The 24,653-nt window shown below is 56.5% G+C and overlaps 1 protein-coding gene across 5 annotated transcripts; it reads left to right on the forward strand.

Annotated features, from left to right (window-relative positions):
• The first annotated feature begins 457 nt into the window (after positions 1–457).
• PODN (podocan) lies at positions 458–23,746 on the forward strand. Of its 5 annotated transcripts, none has more exons than XM_086388854.1 (12): positions 458–614; positions 950–1,043; positions 8,084–8,394; positions 9,777–9,870; positions 11,407–11,471; positions 13,040–13,149; positions 14,123–14,279; positions 14,575–14,690; positions 15,235–15,892; positions 18,906–19,054; positions 20,148–20,355; positions 22,820–23,746. In XM_086388854.1, exons 3-11 carry the CDS (start codon positions 8,089–8,091, stop codon positions 20,326–20,328), a joined length of 1,836 nt encoding a protein of 611 aa, XP_086244980.1. In that variant the 5' UTR covers positions 458–614; positions 950–1,043; positions 8,084–8,088; the 3' UTR covers positions 20,329–20,355; positions 22,820–23,746. The 5 variants fall into 5 exon arrangements, with proteins under 5 accessions (XP_086244980.1, XP_086244977.1, XP_086244983.1 ...); XM_086388851.1 differs by having other exon boundaries at positions 458–540; XM_086388857.1 differs by having other exon boundaries at positions 458–540; positions 987–1,043.
• Positions 23,747–24,653: the final 907 nt, after the last annotated feature.

Below are 24,653 nucleotides of genomic sequence, written 5' to 3' on the forward strand. Positions count from 1 at the left end.
TGAACGGAAAGGTACTCTTGTCTGGAGCTGTTGCAAAATCCTCTCCCCGGAGGGAGGTAGAACTCAGACGCACTTGGTGGAAGGGGCCCGCTCTCTCGCCCGCCCTTCAGGTGCTGGGGCCCGGAGGGGGTCCGGTTCCACTTGGGAAAGCTGGGAACTAGGAAGCGTCGCCCCGCCTTCCCAGTCTCCTAGAGAGGGGTCGGGGCGTGGTACGGCGGCCCCGCCAGGGCGGAGAGGGGTGAGGGGTCTGTGCGGCGCCTCTTCCTCCAGGGGAAGTGGGGCTCAGCCCGGTCCAACGCCGGGAGGGGCAGGCCCTCCCCTGCCCGCGCCTGCCGGGACCCTGTGCCTGTGTCCGGAGGAGGCCGGCGTCCAGCAGATGCACGCGGGGGGGTGGGGGCGGGGGAGAGGCGGGGAGGAGAGAACCCACAACAAAACTTGCGTCGGTCGCCGAGCGCACGGCTGGACTTGAATGGAAGGAGCCCACGCCCGCGGAGCGCAGCCGAGACTCGGGAGAGCGCGGTGGGCCGGCGGGCGCAGCAGGTACCGGGCGCAGGCGGCCGGGTGGGCCGAGGGCCGGGACCTGGCTGGACAGCGGATTCGGACTTCCCGCCCTGGTACGATGGCCCCAGCAGCTGGCCCGGCGGGGCCACGCATCTCGCCCCCTCAGTCGAGCCCTACCCGGAGGGCGCAGCCAAAGAGATCTGCCTCAGGGGCGCGACCCTCCGCGGTCCCGACCCGGCAGGGGCCTGTTCTCATCTCCGGCGGGAGGCTGGTCCCAGCCCCGGCCCCTCCCGCTGCGCACATCTGGAAAGAATCTGCGGGCGGATGGGAGGGGGGAGTGGAAGGGGGCAGGCGACAGGGAACGTAGGGGGCAGGTGGAACGGGGTGGGTAGAGGAGCCCTGTACTTGGAGCCTGGTCGCTGAGTATGCCCGTGTCTTTCCACGTCAGATCATCCCAGGTAGCCCACTCTTCGACCCCTTTACAGACAGAGAAACTGAGGCCTGTAGCGGGGCAGAGATCTGCTCCCAGGACGCGCGGACAGGTGAGGCGGAGCCCGCGCGTCCCTGTCCCAACCCGCTCTGGGCTTGGCTCCTCAGCCCCGCGCCGCGCAGTCTCTGAGCCAGAGCTCTCAGCTGGTGTCTGGTGTCTGTCTGTCTATCCCGCTGCCTCCCCGCTGGGACAGCGGGACTGAGAAGGGGGTTGGGGGATGGCGGCGTAGTGCAGGGTCCGGGGCGAGGTGGGCGCGCCCCGGCGAAGGCGCTCAAAGCTCCTAGGTCCTTAAACCTCCAGGCGGGCCTGGGCGGGGGATGCGATCCGGCATTAAAATACCTGATGCGCCGTCAGGTGGAACAGGGGGCGGCGGCGAGCTGCTGGTGGCCTCCGGGGCTGGGGCTGAGGCTGGGGGTGGGCGGTAGCGGCAGCCTGAAGTTCAGGAGAGGAGCAGACACAAGCGTGCTTGCGGCAATGATCGTCCGGATCCGAGTCTGGGATGCACAGAAGGATGCGCACCCTGCACCTTGCAGAGCATCATGGAAAGATGGAGGGACACACACACTGGAACGTCTACCCTTGGACTTCAAGCTGGTCCGGGAAAGTGATGCTGTGGTCAACCCAGCTACAGAAGGCCCCACTGGGAGCCCCTGGGAGGTCATGTCCCCTTTTAGGGTCCAGGGCCAGCCTTTTCAAGTTAAGAAATGTCAGATTCACATGAATGCTTTCATGAAATCTTGAGGGAGCATCTTTGTCCCTTCTATCTGAGTCTTGGGACAGGGGTGACTTAATGGTTGCACCTTTAGGCCTGGCAGAGTCCTACATAAGAGCTCTGACCATGATCTCCTTAGAACCCTTGATAGCTCCCTATCAGCAACCCCTTAGCAGATTGCCTGATACCCTTGGAAACTTGACTTTCCCTTCCCTGTTTACCCTTAAACACATCTTCCTCTTTACCCTCCCCACATTGTGCCTTTGCTCATGGCTTGCCCTCTGCCTTGAGTGCCTTTTCTTTCCCTTTGTCCACCAGGAGAATCCCTACTCAGTCTTCAGGACCGGCCCAAGGCTCTGAGCAGGAGTCAGAAGACACAAAATCTAATCCTGGCCTTGCCTTTAAAATACTAATGAGTAAACTGAGGAAATCAGACCAGATGATAATATTGTAGCTCTTTCCAAGTCTGCCTTTCACAAATACATTCCTTCATTCAGCAAACATTTCCTGAGCACCTGCTCCTTGCCTAGGGAGTCAGGGAAAGCTCAGCTGAGCCCTGAAGGGTGCTGCGGGAGCATCACAGAACTCCCTAACCCAGCAGGAGTGGCTTCCCAAGGCAAAAGCATTAGAGTAGCAGCTTGCTGGGAGTGGGCAACAGTGGGAGCCTCTTTGTGCTTTAGTTTTCTCCTCTGCAAAGTAGGAAGACTCATTCTTAGTCTTGGGATTTCTGTTGTAGTCAGTAAGATACAGCTTTTGGGGCCCAGCACAGAGCAGATGCTCAGCAAATCTTTACTGAATTTGAGTGGAGGAGGGAGGTGGTGCTGGGGGTTGAGGATTGACCTCCTGATTTGGATCTCCCTTCACCCTCCTTCTTCTAGTCCTGCCTTAACCCCTCATTTAAGCAGTTCTGGGCCTTAAGGTTTGGTTCCCGGGGGGTAGGGGTGGATGGGTGACAGTGGGTTCCAGCTATTTCCACAGTAACAGTAACCCCAAGTATGTTGCACTTGCTGGGTTCCAGCATCAGCTGGGCACGTCTTTTCATTGACTCCTCATGAGGAGCTCTTATCTCATTGCTTAGACTAGTAAACAGAGGCTCAGAGCATGGAAGCGACTCATCCAGGTGCACACAGCAATTCAAATTGGAACAACTCCAACAGACTGAACTGTCCCTCTCGCCCAACAGTGTGAGCTCTGCTCATCAGGACTGCTCACTCTGGGGACTTCCAAAGCCTCGAAAGGCTGTTCTTCCACACACAGCTCCAACATGGCTCAGCACAAAGAAGGGACTTGGGGGCTTATCTTGCTCCACATTCTTAGAGAAACAAAACAAAAAAATTGAGACTCAGATGGGTCAGTGATGTCACCAAAGTCACAAGCAAATGAGGTGGTGGAACTGGAGCTACCCAGGATCCCAAGGCCCTCAGGGTGGCTGGCCAAGCTGGAAGAAGGGGGACATAGAACTGGGGCCACCACTGTCCAAGCCCTGTTACTTCTCCCACTCCCTTGAAACCACCTCTTCCTCTCCATCCTGCAGCTCAGCAGCTCCCTCCGCCTAGACCAATCTTATTATCCCTTGCCTGCAGCACTGCACAGCCTCTATGAGCTCCCCACTGGTCCCTCCATAAGCCTACCTATGCCACACTCCAGTTCTTCAATAACCTCTCATCTCTCCAAAGATAAGGGATACTCTTCCTAATCTGGCTGTCTACTTTTTTCTTGGCTTGGACCATGGCCACTGCTCAGTCCTCCAACCCCCACCAGATACTCTAGTGAGCTTTGTAGAGGTCACGTGAGTGCTCTTGCCCCAGGGCCTGTGCACACACTGACCCCTTTGCTTGTATCACCCATTTCCTTTTGCCTGATAGTCATCCTTCATGGCTAGATAAAGCATTGCTTTTTCTTGAAGTCTTTTTAGCCTCGGACATACTTAGGCCTCCTCTGGGCCCCTGTGGACTCTAGGTTCCCTCTATCACACCTCTGATGACACTGGTATTATAATACTCAATTTACACAAAATGTCTAGACCAGCACTGACCAACAGAAATATGAGAACCACCAATGTAAGCCTTGTGTGTGACATAAAATTTTCTAGAAGTCATGTTAAAAAGAGTAAAATGAAACAGGCAATGCATTTTAAAAAAAATTAATTTATTTTTAACTGGAGGATAATCGCTTTACAATATTGTATTAGTTTCTGCCATATAGCAACATGAATCAGCCATAGTTATAAATACGTGCCCTCCCTCTTGCACCTCCCTCCCACCTCCCACCCTGTCCCACCCTCTAGGTAGTCACAGAGCACTGGGTTTGAGCTCCCGGCGTCATACAGCAAATTCCCACCCTGCTATCTGTCTTACATGTGATATTGTATACGTTTCAATGCTACCCTCTCTATTCATCCCATCCTCTCCTTCCCCCACAGTGTCCACAAGTTTATTCTCTATGTCTGCATCTCCATTCAATTCAGTTCAGTTCAGTTGCTCAGTCACGTCCAACTTTTTGCGACCCCATGAACCACAGTGTGTCAGGCCTCCCTGTCCATCACCAACTCCCAGAGTCCACCCAAACCCATGTCCATCAAGTCGGTGATGCCATCCAACCATCTCATCCTCTGTCATCCCCTTCTCCTCCTGCCCTCAATCTTTCCCAGCATCAGGGTCTTTTCCAATGAGGCAGCTCTTTGTATCAGGGTGCCAAAGTATTGGAGTTTCATCTTCAACATCAGTCCTTCCAATGAACACCCAGGACTGATCTTCTTTAGGATGGACTGGTTGGATCTCCTTGCAGTCCAAGGGACTCTCCACTACTATCCTGCAAATAGGTTCATCAGTACTATCTTTCTAGATTCCACATATATGCATTAATATATGATAGAAACAGGCAAAATTTTAATAATTTAGCTCAAAATGTGCAAATATTGTCATATAATACTATAAAAATAAATGAGATATTTTATGTTATTAATATTAATGATATATTTTACATTTTTTGTACTGTTTGAAATCCATATATACTACATTTTATACTTATAGCACCTCTCAATTTAGTGTAGCCACATTTCAAGTGCTGATAGCCACATGCAGCCACTGTATTGAGCAGTAGCTATGTGAGGTTTTTAAGGGCAGCAGCCATACCTGAGTCACTTGTTTGGGTCCTCAGTGCCCAGCTGTGCTTGGCCCAGGGAAAGGCTCCATGGCTTTGTGGTTAAGACCAAGGCTGGGAACTTGGCCTTGCCACTTAACAGCTGTGTTATATTGGCCAACCCCATTGGGCCTCAGCTGCTTATCTATAGTGTAGTGGTGATAACATTTTTAATCTGGCTCATATGTTAATATAAATTAAATATTTGTATAGATACAGTGTGGAGAAGGCAATGGCACCCCATTCCAGCACTCTTGCCTGGAAAATCCCATGGACAGAGGAGCCTGGTAGGCTGCAGTCCATGGGGTCGCGAAGAGTCGGACACAACTGAGCGACTTCCTTTCACTTTTCACTTTCATGCATTGCAGAAGGAAATGGCAACCCACTCCAGTGTTCTTGCCTTGAGAATCCCCGGGACGGGGGAGCCTGATGGGCTGCTGTCTATGGGGTCGCACAGAGTCGGACACGACTGAAGCGACTTAGCAGCAGCAGCATAGATACAGTGTACAGATCCTTACAGATGCAAAACTGAAGGTGAAGGATGAGAACTAGCTGGTCTAGTGAGTGTATAAGATTTGTGGGGAGGATCCTTCTTGGCCTCCTGCCCTGATTGAATCTGGGGCCTGGGCCTGTGCCCGTACTTCGTCTCCCAGAGTTTGGATCTGCAGTGGGGTCAGACAGGTGGGCAGGCAGGCTAGGGAGACTCAGGTCTAATGCAGATGCTCCAGGGGCTGGAAGCTGTTGAGATAGCTGGGGGGTTATAACGAGCCCTGGGAATAGACGGTCAGTAGACTGGCCAAGGATTTATTGCCCATTTGGTCAGGGCGTGAGGCAGAGGGGTGTGGTAGGGCAGGCAGGGCCAGGCTGTAGCATGCATCCATCACTGCTGCTGATGGAGCCTGGGAGCCGTGTGTGCTTGGGCCCCCTGGTTCTCTGCTGCCTCAGGGGCCTGAGTCTGCCGAGGCCTTGTGGACCTACCTATGGGTCAAGCTAGTCTGGCTGCCGGCCATCTTCTCTCTCCTCACAGCTTTCTTTCTGGGGCCTCATGCCCCTTTTACAGGGCTTACGTAGGCTGGTGGGCAGTGGTTATTTTACTGGGGTCTGCTGCCTCTTGGAGACTAAGGGCATGGACCTTATCTACTTTACCTGTATCCCCTAGGCCTAGCACAGGGCTAGATGGGGCCTCACCTTCAAGAGCTGGCTGAGCCAACAAGTGAGGCTAAGCAGTATCTGAAATACCGCAGCAGCCACGGGGCAGCAGAATTCGCTGAAGAATGGAATGTGCAAATCTTCAGTGAGGAGGTGGGCCTAGCACTGGGCCAGAAAGGCACAATCAGGAGCTATGCACTGGAAGGGGAAGAAGCAGGGGCTTCTGAAGCCGACAGTGTTGTGGTTGGGACATCAACAGTGCCCATGGATTGGATGTTAGTGGTGGAGCTAACTAGCAGGGAGCTAACATTTATTGAGCACTTACTGTGTGCAGTACATGCATCCCACTGACTCTCACAGTCCCCCCAACAGGAGAGCTCTGGGGCCACCCAGTTGGATGGGGAGGAATGTGAGATTTAGAGGGTGGCAAAGCTTGCCCAGAGTCACAGGACTGATGAGGGCCAGAGCAGAGGTCACAGCCCCGGCTCTCTGGCTCAGAGCATGCCTGCTTAACCAGACATCAGTATCACCATCAAGCTCCCTGTTTGCTCAACCCTCCCAGACCCAGCATCTCATCAGAGCTTTCTAACCACTGGGCTGTGATCCCTGGGCTCATGGTGGGAAGAGATCCTCAGGCTGCAGAGTGGGTGCACCTAGGCTTGGACGCCTGTCGTGTACCTGCGTCGTAAGCATCACAATAGTGAGAGCAGCTTCATCATCCAGTGGGTGCCGGGGGCTTTGCATCTGCTTTCTTGCTGATTCCCTCCAGGAGTTCTGAGGTTAGATCTGTTATCTGCATTACAAGATGAGGAACAGGCTCAGCAAGGTCAGAGGCACTGAGCAGTAAAGGGGACCTGACCTGGGTGTGTATGACTCCAGAGTCCGCGTACCAGAGCTACTGCTTGTCCCAACTTACCGCACCCCAGAGATGTTTGCTAAGTGAGTCTCTTACAGGGAACTCCAGGGACCAGCCCAGAGCTAAGCCATGCCCATGGCTGCCTGGATGATGGAACCCCAGCATCTTCCCCAGTGGCCTAAGGCCACCCCTCTACCTGCTCCTTGCTGCCTTAAGGGACCATGCTGGGGAGAGGTCTCTTGCAGGTGGCAGTTGACCAAGAGCACCACAGGTTGCTGGTGAGGGCAGCTGAGGGTGCAAACACCAGAGACAGGACTTGAGTGTTTTTCAGGCAGTAGCTGCTCCATTCACTAATGACTACTCTGTGTGAAGCACACAGGGACAGAGAATGGCTCACAGCTCTGTGTGGGAGAAACACAAAACATCACATTTTCAACTCATGCCAAGCCCTGGGGGAACAAAGTGATACCGAGCCCTGGGGCATCTCATATGCCAGGGGACCTAACACTGGCGTTAGTTCTTGGAGAAACTGCTGATTGCACAAGAGGCAGGGCGGGGAGAGGGGGGCGGGTGGTGGCGGTTCTAGGCAGAAGGAACAGCACATCCCAAGGCCTGGAGGGAGGAACACGAAACAGACAATAAGCAGGGCAGGTGAATGTGGGAGCTGGAGGAGAGGCAGGGCCATGTCCTGAAGATCCTGGAATGGCAATCTGAGGTGCTGGGACACCTCAGACCTGTGGTGTCCCAGACCTGTTGCTGGCCCACCATGACCTGTGGCTGCTCAACGGACAGGCCCCTTCCAGCACTGCCTGTGCCAGGACAGCGAGAGCTCAGCCAAGTCCAAGCCAAGCCCTGCAAGTCCAAGCTCTTCCCAGGCCTCAGCTTTCCTTTCTGTGAAATGAGGGCACAGATCCCTTGAGGCCAGGCCCAGAGAGGGTTCTGGGAGGTTTTGCAGATCTGCTTAAGGACAGGGATTCAGCTCACCTGCCCCCCACTCCCACCCCTGCATCCCCCCTCCCCAGCCGCCAGAGGGCAGAGCTGATAAGGGGGTGTGGATGGGAGGGCGGCAGCCAGCAGAGCTGGTGTGTGCAGAGGACAGGGTCTAGAGGGGCTCTGCCCTGTGGCGTGGAAGGCCCCAGCATGACTTCCATGGGCCCTAGTCCTTTGGCTGCGCTACCTGATAAGTTAAGTCAGCCCCGGTCTCTGGGTGAGTCTGAATTGACCCCTCCTGCAGGCACCATGGCCCAGGGCTGGGCGCTGCTGCTCCTGCTGCTATTGCCGCGGCAGCTGGGAGTGGTGCTCGCCGTGAGGGCCCCAGGATTTGGCCGAAGCGGCGCCCGCAGCCTGAGCCCCGAAGAGAATGAATTCTCGGAGGAGGAGCCGGTGCTAGTCCTGAGCCCTGAGGAGCCGGGACGTGGCCCAGCCACCATCGGCTGTCCTCGAGACTGCGCCTGCTCCCAGGAGGGGGTCGTGGACTGCGGCGGCATCGACCTGCGCGAGTTCCCGGGGGACCTGCCCGAGCACACCAACCACCTGTCCTTGCAGGTGAGGTTGGGACGCTGTGCCAGTGGTCACGGTCACCGGGGGCTGCCCCACACATAGTGGCTCCCATCCTGGAACCACCCCACCCCCACCACAGTCCTTGCCTATGGCCTCCCACCCTCCAGACGCAGGGCGCTAGGGCAGGTCAGACAAAAGGATGGCTCCACCAGGGGCATCCCGGCTCTGACATTCCGGGCACAGAGCCTTGTGATGTTATGACCTGCTTTGTCTCGTGGCAGGGTCTGGGCTGAGGCTGTCTGTAGAGTCAGGACCTGTCTGAGCTCCAACACAGACTTGTCCTCAGCTGACCCTCTGGGAAGACAGGGTACCTCAGACACCATTATGGACCAGGAAAGTGAACACACAGCAGACCCCCAAGGAGCACCCTGGGGGCTCGGGGGGTCTAGTGCTGTCCCCAGCTGAGGCCCAGTCTAGATTTTAGAACCTCCCGAAGTGGGACACAGCATCCCAGATGAGAACTCTGGGGGCATTGATGCGACCATAATCACCTTCATGTATCCCTGAGGGACAGGGAGGGGCTGCTGCGCCTGTTTCCAAAGGAGACCAGGCCCAGAGAAGGACAGTGACCGGCCCATGGTCACACAGCCCCCATGGGTCTGCACTGGCGGTGGTGGGAGCCCAAGACCAAGGGACCTTGAGGGAAAGAGACAAGCCGAGGACAGGACTTATTCTTGGTTCATTCACCAAGTAGCTCCTGTGAACCAGCTCTATGCTTCTGGTCCTGTGTGGGCTGCTGGGCAAGTAGGAAGGTCTCGGACATATATTGCCTGTGAGGTGCTCACTGTCTATCTGGGAGGCAGAGACCTAAACAGGTAGAAGGAATAGACAGAGATTGAAGGACTGGTGCTGTGAGGCCAGAGCAGCTCCTAGTCCAGCCCCCAATCCAACCCAGGAAGGCTTCTGGAGGAGGTGCTACCTGACCCAGGTTTTAAAACATCTCAAGGGGAAGCGGGATCCCCTGGGCCAGGAACCAAAGGTGGGTTTCTGGCTTGGGGAAGGGGGGAATGGGCTGGGGACACCTGTCACTAAGTGGGAACAGTTCTGGAGGGAAGACAGCATTCTAAATTTGAACTGCCTGTGGATATCTGTGTGTGTGTGTGTGTGTGTATATGCCTGCACTCTTAGAAGGGGGGCCTGCACCTCTGCTGTGGATACTGCTGTACCTGCAACACCCACATGTGGGCCTGGCTCAGAGCCCGTACCCAGGGTCTGTCCACCATGGGGCAAAATCCCAACGGAGGGGCCCAACGGAGGGACTGGCTCCTGCGAATGGACTGAGCTGGGTGCAGGCCTCTAATGGGGCAGGAGCCCTGGGCACCCCCCCTTGTGTTGTCTCCTCACCGTCTCCACCTCTCCCCACCTAGAACAACCAGCTGGAGAAGATCTACCCCAGGGAGCTCTCCCGGCTGCATCGGCTAGAGACGCTGAACCTCCAGAACAACCGCCTGACTTCCCGAGGTGAGGGATCGCCCAGGGCTGGGGGCTGGGACCCCAGACAGGAAACTAGGTGCCTATGGGGAAAGCCCCGCCCTGCAGACCCTGGCATGTGGGAAAGAGCAGGCCTGGGCTGGGCTGGCCTCCAGATCCACAGCACGTGCTCCTGTGGTTGCCTAACAGCCACCGCTGGGTGTTTCTGAGACCGGGGAGTCTGATCAAGGGAGAGGCTTCGAGCAGCTCAGACTCCAGCGTCCGAGGAATCACAGAGGCCTTTAGAATCAAAGAGTGTAGAATCCTCAAATTTTAAAAGTTTTTTTTTTTTTCCTGATGATGAAAATAGTTTCTAATTATAGTAGAAAATTTGGAAATATAGAAATTAGAATACAAAAAAACCCACTCATTATCCTGCCACTGCCACCTGAAAAGTGAAAGTGAAAGTCACTCAGTCGTGTCCGACTCTGCAACTCCATGGACTATACAGTCCATGGAATTCTCCAGACCAGAATACTGGAGTGGGTAGCCTTTCCCTTCTCCAGGAGATCTTCCCTACCCAGGGATCGAACCCAGGTCTCCTGTATTTCAGGCAGATTCTTTATCAGCTGAGCCACATGAAGTTCATCACTATTAACATTTTGGTATATTTCTTTCCATTAAAAAAAAAAAAAGCATAATTTATACACCATAAAGTTTATCCAACTCAAAGATATAATCTGATGAGCTTTTATAAGTTTATATGTTGTACAGCCATCACTACAATCCAATCCAGTCTTTTTTCTTTGTGTTTTTAATTCATAGCTGTACCGATAGTATTGATACTATAACTGTTATAATTGCTTTGTTTCACTTAGCTGTTAGCTCAGCAGCATTTCTCATGTTGCTGAAAACTCTCCACGGCCATCATTTGACACAAGGTATTCCACAGAGGGATGCAGCACAGTTTATGTAACTGTTCCCTCTTGTTAGATACTTGGGTGAGTCCCAGCATCTGAGGGTCTGGGAGCTCAGAACTGAGTGTCAGAGGCCGACCTCAGGACTGGAGAAGGGCCAGCCTGGCTGGGCTCCCGGTGACAGCTGGGTTCTGACAGCGCATCTGCCAGATGGGGCAGGAGAGGGCCAGGTGCAGGGCGGGGGTGGGAAGGGGCTCAGAAGCCATTGGCCTGCTCTACCCTGCCTGGGGCTGGGTGTGAAGATTCTCTCTGACCCTCTGGAGCTGTCCCCAGGGGCACACTCCTTCTTGGCAGGTCCTCTGCCCTGTGGCCTGATCTTTTGGGTGCCCATTCCCACCCAGGCTGCCCTGAGAAGGTGAAGAATCAGCCATCTCTCAGCGGACACTTGTCATCTGCTCTTCTGAGCCTGGGCCTCTGAGAGCAGGGTTGGGGGTGGGGTGGCACTGGGCAGGCCTGTTGGGACTGGCTGGGTAGGGGTCAGAGCCGCATCTGCCCCAGGCAGTACCTCCCTGTCCTGGCAGGCGGGGTGGGTGTGGGGTGGTCAGTGCTCACGTGCTCCCCTGTAGCGTCTCCTTCATCCAGGGCTCTGACCGATGCCTGTCCTTTGAAGGGCTCCCGGAGGAGGCATTTGAGCATCTGACCAACCTCAATTACCTGTACCTGGCCAATAACAAGGTGAGGGGCCCGCAGCAGGGCAGGGTGTCTGGGGCTGAGCTCAGGGAACTTTCACCAGGGCCTCTTTGGGGCCAGCTGCTGGGTTCCTACTGGTGCTCAGACACAGTCCAGACCCCACACTTTAACACAGGGCTTCAGAGTGGTCAGATGATGACTGAGGCCAAGGCCTACATCGGTGTAGTGGGGTGAGAGCTCATCCCCACGGGGAGGGGGCATTGGAGGGCTTCCTGGAGGGATAGCATTTGAAGGGCCATGAAGGGTAATGGGATTTCAACCAGAGGCCTCAAGGGGGAGGGCACTGCAGTAAAAGGGACAGCATGAGTGAAGGGACAGAGGCACTCAGCCTCGCAATATTTAGCCTGCCACAGGGCTCTGTCCTGGCCCTTCTCTCCAAACTCCTAAGGTGGCTATCTCCTCCTTGGTCTATAACACCCATCTACATCAAGGCCACGTCCAGAGGTGGTCTCCAGGCTTTCCCCTACTCCCACATGAGACTCAAAGATCCACCTGCCTCCTCAGCATCTCCCTGGATGTTTGATAGAAATAGAACTACCTGCTCCCCATCTCTGGAAGGGGCATCTCCAACCATCTGCAACGCCCGCCACTGGTCAGAGCCATGAATCCAGGAGTGCTTGGCTCACCCACGTCTGCTCTCTCCACAGCTCCCCAAACCCCTGCCCTGCCCACCAGCACAGGACAACCACCTTCTCATCTGTGGCCCTTCTCCTCAGAGCAGCCAGAGGGGTTTTTCAAAATCTTGCCCCACTCTAGCTCTATATTGTCCCTTCCCCACTTAAAACCCTCCCAACGGCTTCACCCTCTGCCCAGGAAGAAACCCACATGTCTCCTTGAGGCCTGCAGACCTGTGTCCCCGGCCCTCCTGGCTTTCTTAACTCATCTCCCCACTGGCTCCCACCCCCCAAACCTGGCAGATCCCCCCCATGGGCCTCTACTCACTGTTCTTGCTGTGTGGGTGCTCTCCCCCACAGATGGCATTTAGAGTGCCGTCATCTATTCTCCAAGCACCCCACAAAGTCGTTCATTGTCTTCAGTCTGTTTGAATTCCTGGCACAGCAGTGATCACTCTCGATGCTTTTATTCCTTGTGTATCATCTTCTCCACTAGGATGTAAGCTTCTGGTGTGGGTGGTGTGGGCAGGGATCTGTGTCTTGTTCCCTAGGACATGTCCAGGGCCCGGAACTCTGCCTGCATATTGCAGATTTCAGGGAGTACTGTTGAATAAGTGAAGGGTGGATACCGTGGACTGAGGCTGGAGAAACGTGGGTGCTCACTGTGCCTGCACAGAGGGCCAGTGTCAGGGGGCAGTGAGGGAAGAGGCCAGGAGAATGGGCAGGCCAGGGGACAAGATGGAGAGATTTGAGTGTCAAGCTCAGGACTATGGGGAGCCATAGACGTTCTGGTTTTGTGTTATTGGAAACTTTAGAAAGATGGCTCTAGTTGCAGAGAGGAGACAAACTGAAGGGACTCAGATGAGCAGCAGGTAGTGTGACTCCATACCGGCCTCTCACCCTCCACTGGTCTTTCTACCCCAACTCTTCCCTTTCCAGCTGACCTTGGCACCCCGCTTCCTGCCAAATGCCCTGATCAGTGTGGACTTCGCTGCCAATTATCTCACCAAGATCTACGGGCTCACCTTTGGTCAGAAGCCAAACTTGAGGTCAGAGGTCAGAGGGGGACCCTGGGCTTAGGTTGGGGAAAGGGGGAAAGCTGAGGCAGAGGTTTCAGGCCCTGAGTGGGGTACAAGCAACCCAGAGAGGAGGGATGGGCAGTGCAGTGCAGCCCTGATGCCCCATGCTCAGGGCTGAGGTGGCAGACACCCAGGGCTGCAGGGGCACAGGGTCTGGAAGGCTGACCCCTAAAGGAGGAGAAGGAGTCAGTCCAGAGGTAAGGACAGAGGGTGATGTCTGGGGAATTGTGGGGAGCAGGTGAGGATATTTCCCTCCTTGCCCAGCCCCTGGGAAGAGAAGCCTCTTCCAATAGGCAGAGCTGCCCTTGCTGAGAGCTGCTCTGGGTGAGGCCCCACAGCACAGGTATGTGAACAGGGGTGGGGTGGGGGTGCTGGGGAGGAGAAGGTGCTGACAGCCTCAGGTGCCACTCTGTTGTCTTCTCTCCTTGTAGTAGGTTAGCTCCATGAGGGCAGGGACTTGTTGGTTCTGTCCACTGCTGTATCTTTAGGATCTGGAACAGTCCTGGCACATAGGGGCACTTACTGTATGCTTGCTGAATGAATGAGGGGTCACCTCCTCTGAATCCAGATCCTGTGCTGGGCACTGGGGACAAAGAGGTGACAGGGACAGGCTCCATTCTCAGGAGGTCCCACAGAGCTCAGAGCCAGCTGTGTGGACAGGCAGGGACTCCAGGGCTGCAACACTTGGGGAACAAGTGAGAACCTTGAAGGTTATGGAGAAGCAGGGACTGGGGATCAGGAAGTCTTGTTTCTTCCACTAACTTGTGGGGTGGTTCCTTCGTCCCCTCGACTATGTAGAGGGAACTGGATTTGGTGGAGTCTGAGGTTGTTGGGATGGGAAGAGGGTGCCCTGGGCCACAGGCTCAACCTGAGCAAGGTCTGGAGGCTCACCAGGTGAGCTGGTGTGGGGATGGTTGAGAGAGAACCTGAGCCTCGCCCCCAGGTCCGTGTATCTGCACAACAACAAGCTGGCGGACGCCGGGCTGCCGGACAACATGTTCAACGGCTCCAGCAATGTTGAGATCCTCATTCTGTCCAGCAACTTCCTGCGCCATGTACCCAAGCACCTGCCACCTGCCCTCTACAAGCTGCACCTCAAGGTGGGAGGGAGAGGGCAGGAAGGAGCACTGCCTGAGCAGGGGGAGAGCCCAGGCCCACATGGGCATAGCCGTGAGGCTTCGGGGCCTCGGCACGAGCTGGGGGGCACCGAATCCACTGCAGACAAGCAGACAGAGACCCAGACACCTGGCCGTCAGTCCCACACTAAGTCATTTAGGCCTGGGCCCTCTCCCCATGGCTCCCCCAGACCCCTCTCCATATCTCATCTCAAGGCTGCGTCCTTGCCCCTTGGCTGTCCCTCATGCCCCCTTTCCCACCCTCCCACCCATCTCTCAGAACAACAAGCTGGAGAAGATCCCACCAGGTGCCTTCAGCGAGCTGAGCAACCTTCGTGAGCTGTACCTGCAGAACAACCACCTGACTGATGAGGGCCTGGACAATGAGACCTTCTGGTGAGCCCCTGCCTGGCCTCCGAGTGAGCTCTGCGCTCAGGAGGCCCCTCCCAGGGCTCACCTGGCCGGGTCCTTGCCCACCCGCCCCTGGCCAGTTTTCTCGGAGAAGGAACTTTAAGGCTTGTGCCTTTACTGATACTTCTGTCCCAAAGAATAGCACTATGTAAGTCCTGCCCAAATTCTAGTAAGGCAAGGAAATGTTTGCAGAGGCTGGATTCTTGGTACAACGTAGAAACTCAAGCATTCTTGTTGAAGGCAGATCTATTTTCAGCTTTTTAGGCCCAGGGTAGCCTAAAAGGACAAAAAGCTTTAAACAGTCTTCAAACAAATCCTGTGTCAGAAACCATGCTAGATCCTTCTTACACCAATGTATCATTGAGTCAAACCACTGAGAGGCTGGGAGAGGACTGAGTTCCCCAGTCAGCTAGTGGCAGAGCTGGGATGAGTTAGAGGGAAGTCTCCTGCCACCTTCCTTGGGAGTAATGCTGGAAACAAGTGCCACGTGGGCTCCTGCCCACCGACCTAATCCCCCGCTTCCCTCCAGGAAGCTCTCCAGCCTGGAGTACCTGGATCTGTCCAGCAACAACCTGTCGCGGGTGCCGGCGGGGCTGCCGCGCAGCCTGGTGCTGCTGCACCTGGAGAAGAACGCCATCCGGAGTGTGGACGCGGACGTGCTGACCCCCATCCGCAGCCTCGAGTACCTGCTGCTGCACAGCAACCAGCTGCGCGCGCAAGGCATCCACCCGCGGGCCTTCCAGGGCCTCAAGCGGCTGCACACGGTGCACCTGTACAACAACGCGCTGGAGCGCGTGCCCAGCGGCCTGCCGCGCCGCGTGCGCACCCTCATGATCCTGCACAACCAGATCACCGGCGTCGGCCGCGACGACTTTGCCACCACCTACCACCTGGAGGAGCTCAACCTCAGCTACAACCGCATCACCAGCCCGCGGGTGCACCGCGACGCCTTCCGCAAGCTGCGTCTGCTGCGCTCACTGGACCTCTCCGGCAACCGGCTGCACACCCTGCCGCCTGGGCTGCCACGCAACGTGCACGTGCTGAAGATCAAGCGCAACGAGCTGGTCGCCCTGGCGCGTGGGGCGCTGGCCGGCATGGCCCAGCTGCGAGAGCTCTACCTCACCGGCAACCGGCTGCGCAACCGGGCCCTGGGACCCCGTGCCTGGACCGACCTCTCTGGTCTGCAGGTAAGGGGCCAGGGCCGTGCCCATTTGGGTACTACTGGTCAGGCTGCCCTGAGCCCACCCATCTGCTGGGCCCGGGTGAGGGGGGAGCAGGAGGGCAGGGCCTCTAGAGAAGGGCCTGCTGGGCAGCCTGGGCATTAGGGTATGGAGCCTGGGCCATGCCAAAGGTCTGGGCTCATGGTACAGCAGCACAGGGCAGAGTTCAGCTGGCAGGCAAGGCAGAGCTTTCCACCTGCAGGGACAGGCTTGAGGAACTCTGTAGGGACAAGGGGAGGTCATGGCTGCAGGTGGGGGGCATTGTCCCAGAGGACTGAAGGACAGGGACAGTTCAGGTGGCATGAGAAAGCGGAGCTCACCCACCTGTGGGCACAGGATAGGTGCCTGGAGAAGGCTGGGCTTGGGGGAGGGGAGGATGGCAGGTGCCTGAGGTGGGTTAACCTCACCAGGCTGTAGAGTCTAGAGGAGTGAACTTGAGGTTTCTGGGACTGACCAGTGGCTGTGGCTCCTGTAGCCACAGCCCGAGACAGGAGGGCTGTCTGGCCATGTGAACTGAGCCTCCTTGGTTATAAGTGAAGCCTCCCGACCCAGTGAAGGGCTGAAAGGGACCTTCATTAGGGAACCTGGGAGGCTCTGCTGTTTTACCAGGTCGCCTCTCCCAAATGTCCTCAGGCCTTGCTCTGCCCTTTTTCGCAGGGCTCTGCTCACTGGGAGGCCTTCCTTCACCGCCTGCCACCTTCCTCTGCTTTGTTGTCTTCATAACCTCTTCCCTCCGACAGTAGGTCATCTGTTTACTTGTTTGTTCCTGCTCTTCCTGCTGGAACACGGCGCAGGCGTTTTAGTCTGTTGTGTGCACTGCTGGACCAGGGCCCTGCTTGTGGGAGGCACACAGTACATGAGTATCAGGGGAGCTGTCAGGGTGGGGATGTCTGAGGGGAGTGCAGGGGAGAGGCCCTGAGAGTGGGAGGCAGGGAGGTGGGGCTGAGCCCCGAGGATGAGAGGTGGGAGGCGGCTGGTCCTCCAGGAGCAGCCAGGGTCTCCCCCACCCAGAGAGCGCTGCTACGTGTCAGACATCAGGGTCCAGCCACCTGCGCCAGTCTCTCTTGTGCCAGTTCTTAAGGGGTCCCAACCCCATTGCCCTCTCCTCCACACCTGCTCCTCCTGCTGCATTGGCTAATTTGCCGAAGGGGGTGACACCCACCTGGGTGTCCATAGGAAATGTGGATGCTGCCCTGCTACCCCCTTTTCCACACCATCTGACCCCCACTGCCCACTGTTACTGAAGCTGCCCAGTCTATCATGACATCTCCCCATCTCTCCACTTCTCTCCATCCTACTGGTCATATCAGAAAGTCAAGTCACCCCCATTTCTTCCTGGACCTCAGCTTCCTAGGAGCATTCTACTCCTATATTCCACATGCAATCAGCAGGTATCTTGAAAAAATAAAAACACAAACGTGCTCACTGTACACCCACCCAGAACCCTTCTGTGGCTCCCCTTTAGAACCCAGACCAGAATCCTGGCCATGACCTTCAGTGCCTGGTCTGCCTCTGCTCCCAGCTGAGCTTCTTGGTTTCCCAGATGCCCTGGACTTTGTTTATACTGTCCCCTTGGCTGGAAGGCCAGTGACACCTACTCATTCATTCATTCTACCAGCTGATACCAAACCCTGACCACATGCAGACCCAGTTCTAGAACTGAGGACCTAGAGGGGAATAAGACAGATCCAGGGTTACTGCCCTCCTAGAGCTTATCGTATACCTAGGACTCAGCTCAATTATCACCTCCTCCAGGAAGCCACCAACGATGGGCAGGTTAAATGGCTGTCTGGGTGAGTCCAGTCAGGAGTGGGGTATTTGGTGAAGATCTTCCTCAGCCTGTTGGATCTTTGCACAAGCAGCTGCTCTCACTGCTCCAGAGCTCCCACCTGTGTTGGCTGCCGTCTGCTCCCCCAACCCTGATTGGGCTGAGTCGGTCCCCTCCCCGGCCCCCGTATCACAGCCCGGTTCCACTGCTGTCATTGTCAGATTGTGGTGTCCATCTCTCCTGCCAGCCTGGCTTCCCGAGCACAGAGGAAGTGTCTCGGTGGATTCCATGTCCCCAGTGTCCACGGGCACTGAGGAGGTCTAGAATGAATGAGGAAGTACTGGATCCGTGGGGAGCAGGGAGTCCTGCTGGTTGAGAAGGTGACAGGGAGGCTCCCTAGGGTGCCTGAATTGTGTGCTCCCCTGAATCTGGAATCTGGATTTATGACCCCCAGTTCCCTGGCCCTGAGCCCCAGCCTGTCAGGGTGAGGAGGGAGCCTGAGATGATGGAAGCCCACCCGTGGCTACACAGGTGTGTATCAGGGCGAGGGTGCTGACAGCCTGAGGTGCAGGCAGTGAGCCATACCCGGGCATGTCCAGGGCTCCTTCCTGCTGCAGCTGTGCTCTGCTCCCTGGGAAAACCACCCCATGTCCCTGGCCACCTGCTTCCTGGACTCTAAGCCTGTGGTGAGTCTGACACTGACCAGTCTGGGGCCTGGTTGCCATGCCAGGGTCACTGTGGGCCTTGAATTCTGGCCCTCAGCCCCTGTCCACATGGCCCTGAGATCTACAAAGGAGCAGCCCCGCCCCCATCCTCATCCGACAAAACTGGGTTGTGATTTAAAGACTGGAGGACACCTAGTCCCTGCCCTTCTGGGGTCTTTAGTCTGAGGGAGGTGACAGGTGTGTTAAGGAGGACGGACTTTAGCACCCAGACACTGTGGCCATGAATTCATGTGGCCGGATGGAAGGAGCAGGGTAGGATATACGCCAATTATAACAAGCATTCGGAGTCACAAGCCCCAGCTTCCAGGCTCTACGGGCCCTATGGCCTGCAATGGATCTCTGAACCTCTCCAAGCCTCTGTTTTCCCATCTGGAAATGGGGAGAGTTATAGAGCCCGCCTCACGGGGTTATGAGATTTAGAATGCTCCGGGTCAGTGGGAGCTTGGCAAGCTGTCAAGTGCTGTATCTGCCCTGCTCATCCCTGCAGCTGCTCGACATTGCCGGGAATCAGCTCACGGAGATCCCTGGGGGGCTCCCAGAGTCGCTGGAGTACCTGTACCTGCAGAATAACAAGATTAGTGCCGTGCCCGCCAATGCCTTTGACTCCACACCCAACCTCAAAGGGATTTTTCTCAGGTAGGAGGCCCTGCCCCTACCCCTCAGGGGGCTGCCCAGCTCCAGCAGAATGGTTAGGGCCCATGGGAACCACTCGCAGGTGGAGGCCAGTGCTTGAAGCACGTCAGTGCTTGAAGCAGTGCTTCCACTGAGCAGAGCACTGGTTACATCAGAGAGCCCCAGTGAGCTCCTGTTCCCTTAGCTCTCAAGGGTGGAGACAGTCCTGGCCAGGCCTGGTGAGGTTCACTGGTTTGTGAAAGGGCTTTGGAAACTTTAAAAAGCAGAACTTGTGGGTGTTCTTGATGTTCCTATGGCAGGAAGGGACCACAGAGAGCATCTTCCCAATTTACAGCTGGGAAAGCTGAGGCTCAGAAAGCACAGTTGACTGCTGTGTTCACAGCTGGACAGGCTGGGCCTGGGCCTCAGACCCAGGATAGCAGATGTTCAGGTCATCGCTGGGTTCTGGGGGTTTAGGATGATTCAGGGGACCCAGCTCCCCAAGGAGAGCAGAACCAGAGTGGTCCTTCCCACCATCCCCCTCCAAGTCAGACAGATCAGAGAAAGGCAGCATGTATACTCCCAGGGGTTTGTGGCCCAGAAGGCTCAGGCTGGGTGACATCAGGGTGCAGTGTGACCTGTGCCTCGGCTCCTGCAGGAGACTGAGGTACAGAGAGTTGAGGGGGCCTGAGATCAGAGCCCAGCCTTCTCCTTCCCAAATGTGTGTCCCCAGCCCACTGTGGCCCTGGCCTTTCCCGTGCCCCTCTACACCCAGCACCAAGGTGACTTCAGGCTGGCCACAAAGCATCCTCAGACCTCCAGGTTAATGCCAATGGGCAGGCAGGGAGGACTTGCCTGTGTCTGCCACCCTCAGATCATAGTAAGAGCATATACAGTGGAGGCCTTCTCTCCTCCTTAAGACGTCACCCTTCCCCGCTGCAGTAGCCACACAATACCTTGAGCGCCCTGTGATGGCCTGGACTCCTAAGCCCCCTTCTTTTGTGCTTACTGCATGTCTTCCTGGAGGGCCCGTCCCTACCACTCCACTTCTGGGCTGGGTCACTGTGGGGACACTGTTTGGCTCATGGCACAGACCTCACTTGGGTGCCCTGAACAGGTTTAACAAGCTGGCTGTGGGCTCCGTGGTGGAGAGTGCCTTCCGGAAGCTGAAGCACCTGCAGGTCTTGGACATAGAGGGCAACTTTGAGTTTGGTGACGTTTCCAAGGACCGGGGCCGGTTGGAGAAGGAAGAGGAGGAGGAGGATGATGACGAGGAGGAGGAAGAAGAAAGGCGATAGGGACTGGGTGAACGGGATCTGACATAGGTGGGTGGTCTGTGTGGGGCGCCCCAGCCTGCTTCACCACATTCCTGCCCCTGACCCCAGTCTAGGGTCTTTCTGCCCATTCTCCACCCTCTGTACCCTGCTTCATTGTTCATTTTGCAAATCTGTTAGAGCTCTCAGTGTGCTCAAGGCCCTGGGTGTGAGGTTGGGGATGACAGCATGCCAGCGGGAGGCTGGCCCGTGCCAGGGCCTCCATCCACAGCGATGCATCCCCGATGGGACACACCCAGGGACTGGGAGGGAGGAAGCAGGGAATGAATATGGGGGCCCACAAGGAGGCTACTGCTGCAACCCAAGCCAGAGATGCTGGAGGTGGGCAGTGAGGATGCAGACAAGCAGATGAGCCTGAAAGAGGTCTGGAGGTGCAGACTTGAGGGCCCAGCTAGTCCTGCTGGACGTGGGGTGAGGGAGAAGACAAGATCCCAGTTCTAGCTTGGAATTCCAGGTGAACGATAGTACTATGGAGGAGCAGGTCTGGTAAGGGGAACTGTGAGTTTGGAGGGCACTGGGGAGCTGCCCAGGGTGGACTGGCTATTTGCATCTGGGGCTCCAGAGTGAGGTCTGGCTGGAGAGGGAGGTCCAGGAATCGTAGGCCTTGAAACAGTCCCCGAGGCCACGAGAGGCTGGGGGAGCTCTCCAGGGAGAGAAGAGGGAGGGGGATTGCCAGCTGGAGGGGAGCAGCGGGAGGAAGGGGACAGAGCACCAGGGGAGGGAGGCAGAGCTGCAGACAGCCCAGGACAGAGAGTCATCACACGCGCACATAGTGCACCAATGTGCACACACTCACACTCATCAGATGCACAAAGCAGACACTCAGACACACACTGCACATGTGCACAGATACACTCGCATGTACTTTACTGTGTATTCACAGATGCAGGACAAGTACACCATTGCATATACTCATGTGTGCACGCGAGTACATACATGCATGCCGCCCCAGGCACATATGCCCTTGTGTGCACATGTGCACACACACATATACACGTGCATGCCTGTTATGCATCCATGCACAGGAAGTGGAAGGAATCAGCTGTGTGAGCATAACAGAGACTGATGGAGCTGAGCATGACCACGGACCCACTGGACTTATCTACAGGGAGGTCAGTTGTGGGGAGCAGTTTCAGGTCCTTGTGGGGAGCAGTTTCAGGGGCAAAGAGGGTGGAGAAAGTGGCTGGAAAGGAGAGGGCTCAGGGATTATAGACAAGTCTGTTGAGAAGTTTGATTGTGAAGAGATGAGTGAGGCTGGTGGTGGGAAGGATGCATGAAGCTCAGCAGGATTCTGTTCACACTGGGCCTTTTTTAAGCAACGGAGCTGGTTTGAATGCCAATGGGGAGAGGCCCATGTTGAGGGAGGAGTTAAAGGCATAAGAGAGGAGAGCTGGGTGTAGCCCCACCTGTGCAAGCAGGAGGAAGGACTGACTTGGGCAGGAGGGTCAGTTCTCCAGAGGCTACAGTCACATGCAGATCAGCGGCTTTGTGGCTGGATGTGAACTCACACCCGCTCGATGCCTTCTGGTTTCTTTGTGCAACAGGTACTCAGCAGACCAGGGTGGGTGTGGAGATGATGGCCAGTTGGATCCTTCCATGGCTGAGGTTTTGGCCAGGAGTGTGAGACAGGAAGGCAAGGAACAAGGAAACTGAGGGTGCTGGCAAGAGAGAGGCTGCCTTGCAGATGCTGGGGCTCAGGCTGGAAAGGGAAAGGGTGCAGATGGGAGGGGTTGGTCTCCTGGGGGAGGAGGTCGGAGGGTGGGCATGGTGGTGAGGAGTAGCCATGAGGGGAGGTTTGGTCAGGAGAGATATCAGAGTAAGCTGAGCTGGGGGTCCAGGGGCCACTGGGTCACTATTAGGATGCTGAATTGAAGTAGGGTCTGAGACAGAGAGAAGTCTGAGTGGGGTTGAGGATCCTGTGGAGGACATAGGGAGGAGGGAACAGGGGTCCAGCTGATGGCAGAGAGAGGGGTGAGTGTGCTGGGCTTGCTACCTGACTGTGGAGGGCGACCCCAGAGGCAGTGCTTGGGAGTCACCTTTCTTGACTCCTGGACCCAGGGGCGTGAAGGCAGAGCCCCTTATCTCCATGCATTGTCCTCGGGCAGAGCCAGGGGCCAGTGACTGGGGTGACTAGCCATTCAGTGGGGTGCTGGGGCCCTCAGGAAGGCACTGTGGGTCCTAGGGTGGAGAGAATCTACCCGTCTGGAGGACGTCGACCACAGTCAGCAGCCCCGGGAGAGGCCAAAGGGGTCCAGAGGTTTCCAGTCCACACCAGGCCCCCAGGAGCACCTCCCAGTGGGCGCCCCCCACTGGCTCTGGACTCCCAGGGCAACTTCCCCTTGGGCCTGCGGTTGCTTGACCCTGCCAGGGCCCCAGCTGTAATCCCCTTGGCCCCGGCTGGGTTTGGTGGGCAGGTCTGCCTTGGCCTCCCCTGACGCGCCCGCGTGTTCTGCAGGACGACGGACCGCTGGAGCCTTTCTGCAGCACGTGCCTGAGCCCTGCGTGCCCCTACTCTGCCTTGCTCACAGACACTCCCAGCACAGCACCCACCAGGCCCCACTCCACACATAGGCTGGACCCAGTCTCCCCTCCCCACCCCTTCCTGCAGTCCATCCACAGCCAGACACCCACACACAGCCAGCTGCATAGCGTCCTCCAAACTTCCCCCTGTCAGCCCCACACTCAATGCTGCCCTCAGTCCCTGAGTCCTACAGACAAGGCAAAGGGTCTGACCAGCCCCAGCACTCATGGGTACCTGCTCCCTGCCCCGTGGACACATGTACACACACACACACACATACACAAGTCACATGCAAATAGCTCTTCTCAGTCTCTGCCACCAACAGCTCTTGCCCCAGCCAGAAATGGCCAGCTCACTGTCTGTCTGTCTGCCCTCTCCGTCTGTCCCTCAGAGAAGACAGAGAGTTATCTCCATGCTGTCTGTGGCCAGGTGCCCGCACCCTCTGGAACTCACAGACTGGGTCTTCCTTTCTCTCCATTTGAGGAAAGGAACCCTCAGGACTGCTGCCTTGGCCCACCGGTCATGCTCCCCAAGGCTGGGGCAGTCATTCCCCTCCAGGCCCTGGCCGGGCCCAGACACAGCTTTGCTGGATGAGCCCCACTGATGCCAGAGGGAAGGTCTGAGGCTGCTGATGTCTTGGGCTGGAGCTCGGCGGAGGTGGCGGGGCTGGGTGGAGCAAGAGCGAAGGGCCCAGCTGCACCGATGAGAGAACTTTTTTATTCTTTGAGCCTGAGGGGAGTTCTGGGTGCCTTTTTTTTTTTTTTTTAATTCTTTTTTAAGGAAAAAAAAATGATAAAAACTTCAAAGCTGATTTTTCTTGTTACAGAAAAACTAATATAAAAGCATTACCCCTGTCTGGCAGCCTGTGGCCGTGTCTGTGTGTGCTTCCTGCCAGGTGCTGGGCTGAGGCCTGGCCGGCCGGGCAGGACCCAAGCACTTCAGCACCTTCTGACCAGCAGGAGTCAGCGCAGAGTGCAGTTCTGGGGGCCCACAGAGTCATCCCATGGAAAGAAGTCCAGGGATGCAGGGTTTAGGTGAAGGTGAGGTGGCCTGGAGGCACGTGCAGCCCCTCAACTTGCTGGGGGTCAACAGGTTGGGCCGGGACCACCACACAAAGCCTGTGAGCCCACTCTGTGCTCCCGAGGGGCTGAGCATCCAGGCAGAGGACCTTCAGGCTTTGGGCTGCTCAGAGTTCCTGGGCACTGAGTGGGCATGACTGATGGGGTCTGTCCCATAGCAGATGCTGGGATGCGAAGGGGGCTGGAGGCAGGCCTGGGAGCTGGAGCAGAACCCTCCTCAGGGCCTTGGTCCCTGCAGGCTTGCCTAGAGGTGGCAGACTGGCCCAGTGTGTCACCGTCACCAGCGGGGCCAGAGCTGGCCAGAAGAAAGCAGCCCCCAGCTCAGAGCAAAGAAGAACGTCTGCCAGGCAGAGCTGCCCCACAGAGGATCACATGTCCCGGAAGTGGTGGCCCCCCACCACTAGAGGTGTGTAAGCATGCTGCTGTTGAGCCCAGTAAAGAGCAGCTTCCTGATCCGTATGGAGCAGAGATGTGCCACAGGAAGAGTTATGATAGCTGGACATTTGATCTGTCATAGGTGATTAGGCCTTAAGGAAGGAAGGATGCTCCCAAGATGGATTCTATAGCCTCTAGCCCTATAGTGGGAGGGGGAGCCTAGGGCCCTTCCCAGACTCTTCAGACTATGACCCTGGGAGGAAGATGGAGGTAGTTCAGGAGTGGAGCCTGGGAGGCAGGTGATTGTTGTCGTT

The sequence above is a fragment of the Bos grunniens genome, chromosome 3, assembly GCF_055505025.1.
Source record: "Bos grunniens cultivar Pamir isolate PY7600 chromosome 3, Bosgru_T2T1.0, whole genome shotgun sequence".
In the NCBI taxonomy this organism is placed as follows: Eukaryota; Metazoa; Chordata; class Mammalia; order Artiodactyla; family Bovidae; genus Bos; species Bos grunniens.

Excerpts from the sequence above, each read along its gene's own strand:
- PODN (XM_086388843.1), top strand. The coding sequence starts at position 470 with ATGGAAGGAGCCCACGCCCGCGGAGCGCAGCCGAGACTCGGGAGAGCG. Across the intron at positions 14,280-14,574 it reads TCTACAAGCTGCACCTCAAG|AACAACAAGCTGGAGAAGAT; the intron begins GTGGGAGGGAGA and ends CCCATCTCTCAG. Across the intron at positions 19,055-20,147 it reads CTCAAAGGGATTTTTCTCAG|GTTTAACAAGCTGGCTGTGG; the intron begins GTAGGAGGCCCT and ends TGCCCTGAACAG.